An 11,240-nucleotide genomic window follows, 5' to 3' on the forward strand; every position below is an offset into this window, starting at 1 on the left:
GCTGGAGTTGGGCACTGAGCCGCGAGTGAAGCTATTGCGGGGCCGTCCTGAGTGCGGGAAAGCCGCACGGCTGTGAGGCGAGGCGGGGTTTGTGTGAGAGCGCGGCGGGAATGGCGTTCAGTGCAGTGCGAGCAGCCGTGTCTAGGGGCTGAGTTAGGCTGTCTTTTTCGGGGCCTCTGACTCCTTTGCGGGGCCTCTAGCAAGGCACGATACTTGTTCCGGGCGAAGAACGGCATTTCCTAGTGCGTCTTTCATTCCCAGGCCCTCCCAGCACCTCGCAGCCAGTTTCCTGGTTTTGCGCCGCTCTCAGGCTGCCACCCAATGCCCTGAAGGGCCGGCACGGAGCGGCGGTGAAGGAGCACATTGCAGAGCGCCCTGTGAAGGATCTTGGGTCGCCGCAGGGGCAGATGCTGGGAGCGGCTCCAGGCCCTGCCCGCAGAGGATGCTGGCAGCGCCGCGCCCTGCCCGGGGAATCCCAGCTGGCTCCAGTTAGATCCGCAACTCCATCAGCAGGGGGGATCCCCAGAGAGGGATGCTGAAAGTTGGGGTTAAATTATGATGGGCTGAACGTGCCGGTTTGCGCCTTCAGGGGTGCGCTGTAGGGCAGCCGCGTGGAAATGAGAGCAGCCGAGGTGGTGCTGAGCCGCACGCCAAAGATTTCCGCGAGGATTGCCGGGGATTGCCCTCGCACTCCAGCTCATACAAGCCTGCGGCTCGGAGGAAAAGTAACCCGGAGATCGGCGATCAGCTTGATTATCGTAATGGGGATCTCTCTTGTCTGTTGACCTCAGTATTTCATAAGAGATGCTTCATGTGCCTAAAGGAGGGATGAGCCATGAGGAGATGCAGTGGCTAAAGCCCTGCGTTGTGCAAGAGCTGTGAAAAACCCCGGTTTTGCACGCATTCTAACCATAAAGAATGCTGTTATTCGAGCCTCGGTCACTCCTGTTGTCACTGTGTCGATGCCACTCATTGAAGGATCTAATGTCTCAGTGATGACATTACCTGACTGACGTTTCCTGTTTATTTCTTTTTAAATAACAATACCGAGCACTCACAAAACATTTTGCACTTTACAGCAATATCGAGTATTCGCTAATGAGTCTGCTCACACCCAAATGAGCGATATGACACCATTATTACATGCAGACAGTCAGAATGACTTCCTCAGGGGTATTGTGAGTCAGTACCAGAGGTAGCATTATGCTCCTGGTCCTATTTCACATTCATTCAGCAGACTGTAGAGCTTTGCACACCTGGAAGGTTTGCAAAACCATTATGAATTATTAATTGATTCATTTTGATAGTTTAATTGATTACTGCATCATTTTATTTCATGTAAAAGGCTTCAGCTGGGAAATTCAGTCTCTTATTCACTCATGAGATCCTGAAATTGTCAGTTTTCAAAACTCATATTTGCAATCCTGTGATGTGCTGAGTGCCCACCCTTTTCAGTTGGTACAGAAACCAACTGTTTTGATGGAAGGATAAGTATATTTTGGTGTGACTCTGTCAACTTTCATTCTGCATCTTGACCTTGTGTTGAACCATTTTTTTCTTTACACTGAAAGGAATGAGAAGGAGGTGTCTACAAACTGTGGGCCAGATATGGAGAGGTGAAGGAAGCGGTGGGGGGGAACCATGAATTCCATAGGAATTCCACTAATTGACACAGACTTACTCAAGACTGTCCTACATGTCTGGATTTAGAGAAAAAGAACAGAGACACAAGGAAAAAGAAAAACGAGGGGGGTATACATTAGAAGGGGGTATTACACATTTTAGGAAGTCTGTACCTCCCAAGTGCCTCAGCCAATGAGGAAAGAGAGAGGGAAATATGGCCAGAAAATTAGGATAAAAAGGATGATGCGCTTGCTGTATCCCCTAACAATTTTGAGAGATCCCATGAGGAATGCCCTATGATCTCTTCCTTTATTGAAATAAAGTTACAGAACTCCTCTGTCTTCTTTTTGGACATAAACCTCTGATGTTTGTGGATTAATTTTCCTGACAACACCTTTGTTAATGGACCCTTTGTAAACTCAAATTTAAGCAATAAACTTATTGAGGACTTACTCATTGCTTCTTTTCTAGATAAGATTGTTTTCCACTGTTAATACTTTTCTGTTTTAGGGTTGGGGTATTATGCTGATAATACCTGTTGGTTTTGGATGACTGATCTAAGATACTGTGTATGTTCAGATCTCAGAAAAACCCTGGAAAATTGTGCTGCTTACATCAGAAATGAATTTTTTGCATATGGACACAATTAAGAATTTCTTTTAATATACAGGTTTACTTCTAAAATGCATAAAAGGCATTATCTCCTCTCTTGCTTCCTTTGATCTTTTGATTCTGCTGTCTTCACAGCAAAGAACTGTAGAGATGTTCCAATTTTGTTTCTCTATTTCTAATAATTATAAGTGTTTTTTCTTTAGCAAAGTATAGGAATGCTCAACAAAACACCAGAACCAGCATACTGGACACTTAGTACGTACAATATTAGGAAAAAGCACATGGAAAGTGATGAAACAGGTCTTCATGTGATGACTTTTCTCTCAGTGAAAATGAAGGTGTGACTGAAATTTATTTTAGAAATTTATCTAAGCAAGTGCTCTTCCATTCACCAGACAGGAAGGCAGTGAAAATGAAGGTGTGACTGAAATTTATTCTAGAAATTTATCTAAGCAAGTTTTCTTCCATTCACCAGACAGCTATTATAACAGTTTGAGAATGGCCACAAGTGTTGGATAATTTAGGTTTCATGTAACAGTCAGATCAGTAAAAAACTGTGGATGAAAAGGTCACACAGACTGGAAAAAGGGAACCCAATCTCTGCATGCAGTGGTTAAATATTATGGAGCTGCCTGGTATTCTCAAGGAAGTCAGTTTGCCCCTATTTTAGAACTTTTCAATTTGTTCTCTTTCATTTCTCCTTAGCATCTGAATCATCAAACGATAGTTTTGGTGTTACTCAACAGAGCGACATTTCAAGTGAAATTGTACCCACTTTCTTAAAGCAGAATTGTATTGTTCCAAACAGAATTTAAGAAGAAATACAATAAATTATTCTGATCACAGAGAGGGAAAAGAACCGTGCTCGTGTAACAACTTTCCACCAGTCTAATTGAATAGAATTATCTTTTAAAAGAATCACTCCCCTGAAAACTGCATCCAACCTCAGAGTCAGTTTATATAAAAATATGTAAATTTGTAACCTGTCACCATGCATGAAATGCTCTTATCCTTTGTTAACTAGAACTATTCATGAAATAAATTCTGAAATAAACTATTCATGAAATAAATTCTGAAAATACTTAATTCTTTTTTTCCACAAACTCCTAAAGTCATTGTAAAACATTTTTGAGCTCTTCTTAGGTGGATTCTTATTTGATTCTGTGATCAGTTTGTAGGGAAAGGCAGGTGAGGTCCTTCAGTCAACAAAAATCATACACATTTTGAACTTATACAAGTAAACACAAATCAAACACAGCTTTTTATTTCTGTGGATTGGATTCTCTGCAGAACATAATGTCTCCTAGATAAGGAGTGTATAATGTACTATGCTCATATAATTAGGCAATATTTTAAATGAAACTTTTATGAAGTCTCTAAAAGTATTCCTGTATCTACTGAGGTTGCTTCCCATCCTTTGTTCATCATCTTTTTTTTCTCATGGGTAAGCTTAGATCAACAAGGAATTGGGGGCAGAAAGAAAGAAAAAAAAGGAAGCAAAACCAAGAGATCTGTGAAGTGCTGCCTGTTTATCTACGAGCCGCTTCCTGTCTCTGTATCTGATCAAGCAGAAGCAGACACTTTTCTTAGAAGCAGATGCGGGTTACACTGCCGATGGCATAACGGGAACCGCTCCGCGGGGACACGTGGCGGCCAAGGTGAGTGCTCAGGAGCCTGGGACAGGTTTCAACATTCTGGGACAAGTTTCAGCCTGGCTCTCCCTAATGGGATGCTGACATCAAACATCTGAAAAAAGGGACAGGAAAGGGGCTGGAAAAGGTTGCTGTGGGAGAAGGGTTATTTCAATCCCAGCGCAACCAAAACATGAGACTGAGGCAAAAGACCTCAAAAGATTGAATTAGGAAAGACATGCCTAGGATTACGAAAGAAAACTTGATTAATTGTTTGTTGTAATAGCATTGTCATAATCAAACTACTGTTGATTACAAAAGGGGGAAGAATGGAGAAGAACTGTATTTGGGGGTGAATTTTCAACACTCTGAGCTGTCCCATCACTGCAAAATGTGCCTCAGGCCTCACAGAGGGTTTCAGTAAGTGTAATTAGTGTTTTCCAGTGTTTTCAGACACTGAATATGCAAAATGCTTAAAACTTAGCAGAAAAAGAAGCTCTGGTAAAAGTAGATTCTTTGAATGCCATGTATCATGTATGTGAAAAATATTGTACGTCTTTCTGTATGCATAGAGGAGAACATGATGCACTTAATGGTAGAGCAAAATAATACTTGGCTGCATGGCCTACATTCTAAAAAATGTGGGGGTTTTTTTTCCAATTTTCTAATATTTTCTATTTTCTATTTTCTAAATAAACATTTAGTGAATGTTTATTCTCAATGAAACAGTCTGTAAACTATATCTTTAAAAGGCTGAGCTCTTTTAGACCTGTTTGAGTCTCTACAGAATCTCATGGAGACCTGTGGGTGAAATTTAATGTTGCATGAGGAAAATTGCTGTTCATTTTAAGCAAAAAAGGCCATGTTTCTGAAAGGCGTATTTCAGCTCCCCTAAACTGTGAAGTTTTTCAGAAATGAGATGTAAGATCTGCTCATTAGGTAAAAAGAATTAGCTATGGAATATCCCCTGTACTTGAAGAACTCAACTTGGCAATAGAACTTATTTTGAGAACACAAAGCAATCTACTTTGTTAAAACTGCTTAAAGAGAAAAAAGAAAACAATTTATCTTTCCATCTTATGATTGATATACAGTATCACCAGTATAGCAGCTACTGCAGTAGCTCACACAGCATTGTTCATTTCTTCCCTTACAAGGTTTTTCACAGATAGGAGTATGGAATGTCCTTTTGTATTTAAGCTTATGAAAGTTTAACTTTGTGCTTTGCAGCTTTCAAAATGTCATAAATGGAGAGACCACATAAAGCTCTCTGTGAACCTGAAGGAGATGCTGTAGAAATGTGTTGATACAAATACAGTGTATAATGACTACTTTTCACTAAAAAATCTCACAGGGTTCCTTTACAGGCTTGTTTGCATACAGTACTTGAAGCATAACATTTGCTAGTCCATTTCTCTAAATTTTTTGTCTTAGTGACTCTTCAGAAATCCTGTACAGTAGGTTTTCTATAGCAAAATGACAGGGTCAGGAACTATGGTAATAATTGAATAACGTGTCTAAAAGAAAAAATTACTGTTAAGAATTTTTATATTTTTTTATTTGAAACATCACATACCAAAACAAGTCTGTAATATAAGTCACAAGTATATGGAATTAGTCACAGTAGGTTTGGACCATGAAAGTCAAACCATTAGACCATATCATTAAACCAAAATTCCTTGACAGTTAAAAAAAGTATATAATTGGGGAAAATAATCAAATGTTGTTTTTTAGGATAGCTGTAAGCCAATACCATCCTCCTAGGCAAAGCCAGCAGGTGTGCTTAGTAGCAGAGAGAAAACCTGGGAATGCTTCAGATCATGCATTCAGGTAAGAAAAAATCATCTTGCATTAAAAAGTCCTAATTATGAAAAAAGCAACTCAGCAAGAAAGTGTGATATGGACTACTTCCTCTGAAATAAGGCCCCAAGTTATCTGAGTGAAATGTTTTGTAATCAGGACAAAGTGGTGCTTTCTGCTTTCATATTTCTGTGCAAGAAACTGCTGCATGCCTTGTGGTAGGCTTCATTTGCTGGCTCTTTGACACATTTAAGTACAGGTCATCAATACGTGCCAGAATGACACACTTCTGGTTATTGCCATCATTGCAAGCATGTCCTCCTGTAAGTGCCATCAATGTGTCATCAAAGTTCAACATGGATTACCTGGCAATGCTGCACAGCCTCCAGGGCTGTGTTCAAAGGAACTAAGGAACATACTGGTTAAGAAGAAAAGAAAGCAATGGGGTACAGTGACTTGTGATTATGAAGGACAGAAAAAACTTTCTGAGGTGAAAATTTTCATGTAGTCTCAACTCACTTCTTTGAATTTCATTTTTAGTGTCCCAGCCTGCCACTAGCCAATGACACTTTCAGATATTAGTTCCTTAAGGCAGATGGCAGAAGAGCAAAGCAAAGTCTTGCCCCAAAAAACATGGTTTATTCAGATAAGAGCAATATAAGAAGTGGTTTACCTTATCATCAGTAAGATCAACAGAGTGAAATTCTTCGAAACAATGAGCTAAAATGAAAAAGCTGAAAAAAATCCAAGTGGTATGAGGAAACTGGCATGTTGGTTTAAGAGGAGATACAAAAGAATCTGTTGTGGGTAATAAGAGAGAAGTTGGGAGCTTACAAATATGGTGAGTCTGTAATACAAGTTGACAAAAGAGAAAGAGTTTATGGGGGAGGGAGAAGGAATTCCAATTTCTCAGTCATGAGACCAGGAAACACTGCCTCATACACTTGCTGCATTACACACATGCTTCTGAAAGGGCATGTTTCCCTCTTAGACATGAAGAGACCTGTCACAGGAAAAGAGATGCTAAAATGTGATTAGGAGAAGAGGTAGGTATTTTATCTTTGATTCATCTGGTCTGTCTGCATACATTTGATTTCTCTTTGGTGAGAAGTGGGTCACAAAACCCTGGGATCCAATTTCTAGAGCTAGATTTTTATTTTGTGATACTTACCTGTACTGATAAGCTTACAATGCCTTATTTACTGTGTGGTTTTATGAAACCAAGCTGAAATACAGACATCTTATGCTTGTCTTAAATATAGACACTGCATTTTTTTAAATTAGTCATCATGTTGATGAGGTTCCTCAATGGACCAAATTGGCAAGTCCTTCTCAAGAAGTTTCTTTGGCTTTCAAGCTTGTGAATGAGTTTAGCTCTAGCTGATAATTTAGGCAACTTGATCAAATAAGGCAGTGGCAGGTAAAATTGAGTATGTGTTTTCTGGGTAGTTTTGTCATTGCTCCTTTTTTTAATGAATAATAATGAAAGAGGCTTTTTTGTGGACAAGAGCTCTGTATAATAACCTCTCAGCGCAGACAATAAACCTGGTTTGGATTTTTCTGATAAACCCACAAACACATCCAACCTATAAATGGCTGATTTTTTCTTACCACATGGTAAAGTTTTGGCACACAAGATGTGTTGCATTGGAGTTCTTTCCCACGTGACAACAGTTGTAGATGTGCTGTCTTGCAACCTACTCGTTCTTCAGCCTCTTCTCCTCCTCTGCTGCAGGCTCAAAGCACAGGTCAGCTAGCACAGCAGTCTCTCAAGCAGTTAGTATATTTGGCAGTATAGCTGGTCTGCAACCAATATTTTCCATTCCTGTATTTCCTGAACATAACAATTAGTTCTCTAGAGAAGGAAACTGCCAAGTGTCAGAGCTCTGATACTATCAGTGAGTACCAGCTGTCTCACAACTACAGTTGTACACCCTTTCTTACCCTTTCTTCACCCTTTCTAAAGGTCAGCTCTTCTATGTGTTCCTAAGGCTCACACACACAACGCCTCCAGTCCCACTGCTTTAGTCAGGGCTGCCATTTTAATGATATTTCATATTGAAGATGTTGATAAGCACAGTCCTGGAATTGACGGAGAAAAATTTAATTGCTAATGGCTGTATGAGCTCGTGCATCACAGCTGCAATTTTTAGAAGGGAGAAGTGTTAATGATAAACTCTGCTCAGTCTCCACCTCATGTGTTCAAAGGGACACCCAGCAGATTGTCATGTGCATGCAGGAACCCAGTAGCCTGGCAGGTTTCACACGAGGGTTTTGGTACATGCAGTGAGTCTTGCTGGAACAGCACACTTGATGGCAAGTTTGTGTGGGATCACATACAAAGGAGGAGAGAGGAAGCAAGGATGTGTGAGGATGCAAACAAGACAAGAGTGATTTGCAATACAGAAAGATACTAGACACACATTTTCCCCTTCTGAGCAGATCCCAACATCCAGTGGTACCTGAACCCCTGTATTTCTATCCTTGTCTCTCCATTGCCTTAGGGGGAGGAGGTTGTTTGAAATAAGAAATCTGCCATATTCATATGCCCAAAGCTATGATTACCATAATAATTGAAAGCGCACATCTGTTATTTTGTTTGTGGTCCACTTTCTGATCTCCTTTAACTCTCCCAGCATTGCAGGACAGCACCCCACTCCTAGAAGAAGTATCTTAACTACCCATCCTACTTCTGCTGTGGAAGCTTCCAAGTGACTTTGACAACCTTAGATTTTGGGTTCCTCTTCCTATGCATTCCTAACTCCAGGGGTACTAACATCCTCTGATCTCATAAAAATAGTTTCTTTCTTCTAGGAAAAAAAACAAAACAAAACCAAAAACACACCAAGAATCCCATAAAAACAACAGAAATGTAATAGCTCACATTTTTCCTTTTTGGTAGCAGATGGCTGGAATCTTGTCAATCAGGTCCTGAAGAACTAACAGATGACAACCCATCAGACCACAACAGGGGGTTTTATTGCACCCAGGCTGGAATTATCTCAAGGGTGCCACCAGGGTGGACAATGAACAACAGCACTGCATGCCATGATGATCACACCCTGGATAAGTATTTGTTTCCATTTGTGTACAGCGTTGTGATGATGATCAGTATTCCCATCAACTGCATATCCCTCTATGCATCTTGCATTCAGGTGAGGAAAAAGAATGAGTTAGCAGTCTACATCTTTAGCCTGTCCCTGGCTGACCTTTTGTACTCCTTGATTCTGCCTCTGTGGATTGATTATGCCTGGCATGGAGATGACTGGAGGCTCTCTGCCTTGCTTTGTCAGATTTTTGCCTTCCTTACGTATATGAATTTCTACACCAGCACTGCGTTCCTTGCTTGCATCTCTCTTGACAGGTACCTGGCATTAGTTCACCCCTTGAAGCTCCAGTACTTGCGCACAAGAAGATTTTCATTGATTGTCAGCACAATTGTTTGGCTTCTGGAAAGCATCTTTAATTCAGTCATATTGGTGAAAAAAGAAGTATTCAATGATCCTTGCAATTTCACTAATCATACATTATGCTATGATAGCTACCCCCTGGAAGGGTGGCAGGCGAACATAAATTTATTCCGGATATGCTCAGGATACTTGGTCCCTTTGATAATCATTCTGTTTTGCTACCATAAAATCTACCAAGTAGTGAGGTGCAACCAAGCCACAGTAGATGAAGAAAAGAAAAAAGTGAAAAAACTTATTGTGAACATCACAGTTAGTTTCATTGTTTGCTTCACTCCTTATCACGTTGTACTGCTTATCCGCAGCATCAAAGAACCTTCCACCTCTGACCCACATATTTTGTTGCTGCTGTATAAGGTTTACAGAATCACACAGGCCTTAACAAGTTTGAATTGCATCGCAGATCCCATTCTGTACTGCTTTGTGAGTGAAACTGCACGGACAGAGATAGTGAATTTGCTCAGGTATTGCTTGTGCCTACGAAAGCATGGGGAAGACCAAGTGAAAGGACATGCTCTGTACAGTTCTGCTACAAAAAACACTGCACTGGTCACCTACAGAAGTTCCTGTGAAACACAGACTGTCAAAATTTCCTAATGAGCACATGCAAATGAAAACTGGATAACCTAAAAGGAAAAGAAAGAAACGTTGTTCTCTAAGGAACTTGTGTAGCTAGGAAATGCCCCAAAAGTCAGAGATACCATTCTAAGCAAAACCAGTAGCTGGAGCCAATAAGAACTTACTCTAGGGTCAATGAAATCAATGGACTATCAACACCTATCTTGAAATCACATGTGGTATATAAATCAGTGACAACAGACAAATGCACAGTCAAGAAGGATGGCTGTGACATGCTAACAGAATTACTGAGGATCTCCCACAGAACTGTCTCCTGTGGCAGCTTGCTAGCCAGCCTGCTGCAATACTAAGCTGGAGGAAGGCTGAAGTCCTCTCTGTCCTGAATAGCAAAGGACCAGACAGAGGAAGTGTGGTAAATTTCATGTTGTTATTTATGCTGCTATGAAGGTTCTTGTGTTTCTTTAAAGACCCCAATTCTCCTTTAGCATACCCCTGAGATCAGATACTTCTTAAAATTGTTTACCCTGCTGTATACAGACATTTACCTGCACTGAAGCTTTTGTTTTTCTTGAAAAATATATGTCCTAATATATAGCTGTATGTCATGCAGTTTTATTACAATACCAGTATTGGGTTTCAGATAGTTGAAGATTCATTAATTCAAGTGCCTATAAAGAAGTGAATTCTAGCCACCAGTGTTTTAATTTGGATGAAATGTTTCTTGATACATGCAGGGGAGGAAGAGAAGGATAGAAAGGTGAGGTTTCACATTTCAGCAATGTAAAGGGCCAGCCTTCAGAGTTGCTTATTGTGACTGAAATCTGGAGTGTGGTTCCGTTTTCCTACTCAATAGAGTAAGGTTTGTATCCATTTACTTAACTGCACATGGAGGCCTCAGCTAGAGGTTCCAGGGCTCTCAGTCTGGCAGTTTTAAAAAAATGAAATGAGCCAGCCAGCAATACTGGCAACCCAGCAAAGAGCATGAATGTACCAACAAGCAGTAAGAATGGAAGCAAAAGAACCCATACTTTTAAAAAGTTGGTGTTAGCACAAATCAGAAGTGCAGCTGTTAATTCAGGGACATGTTCATGTGCAGGCAGAAACAGCTGCCTGGCTCCCTGGTTCCTTGTCCCATCCAGACACCTGACCCTCTGAAAAGAGTTAAAACATTACATTTTTTTTCTCTTCTCACAACCTTTTTACGCATTCTCAATTCCCAGGAAAAATATTTGGTTATGGTGTTATTTTTATTTCATAGGGAAAAAAAATTTATTTCCATAAAAAAAAAAAAAAAAAAAAAAAAAAAGAATTGCCCTCTAACAAATTTTTGTGGTGGAAAAATTTTGACCAGCATTTTTCAGACCTTTTAGGTCTGATATTATGTGTGGAGGATGTGTATAAAGTGGTCACAAGCAATAAGATATTTCTTATGAGAGTGTGAATCTGTGTTTAAATAAAAAATTTCTCCATTGTAAAGAGCATTTCCATTGTTTTCATGAGTTGCTCTGTGTGTCTATACTTTCTGGTA

At 40.2% G+C, this 11,240-nt stretch overlaps 1 protein-coding gene across 1 annotated transcript; it reads left to right on the forward strand.

The window, feature by feature from the left end:
- The first annotated feature begins 5,673 nt into the window (after positions 1–5,673).
- On the forward strand, positions 5,674–9,900 carry GPR65 (G protein-coupled receptor 65). The gene is made up of 2 exons (XM_036384705.1): positions 5,674–5,696; positions 8,572–9,900. The coding sequence occupies exon 2, from the start codon at positions 8,693–8,695 to the stop codon at positions 9,728–9,730; it is 1,038 nt and encodes a 345-aa protein (XP_036240598.1). The 5' UTR covers positions 5,674–5,696; positions 8,572–8,692; the 3' UTR covers positions 9,731–9,900.
- The last annotated feature ends 1,340 nt before the right edge of the window (positions 9,901–11,240 follow it).

The sequence above is a fragment of the Molothrus ater genome, chromosome 6 (genome assembly GCF_012460135.2).
Source record: "Molothrus ater isolate BHLD 08-10-18 breed brown headed cowbird chromosome 6, BPBGC_Mater_1.1, whole genome shotgun sequence".
NCBI classification, from domain to species: domain Eukaryota; kingdom Metazoa; phylum Chordata; class Aves; order Passeriformes; family Icteridae; genus Molothrus; species Molothrus ater.

Coding starts and splice junctions, on each gene's coding strand:
- GPR65 (XM_036384705.1), top strand. CDS start 8,693: ATGAACAACAGCACTGCATGCCATGATGATCACACCCTGGATAAGTAT.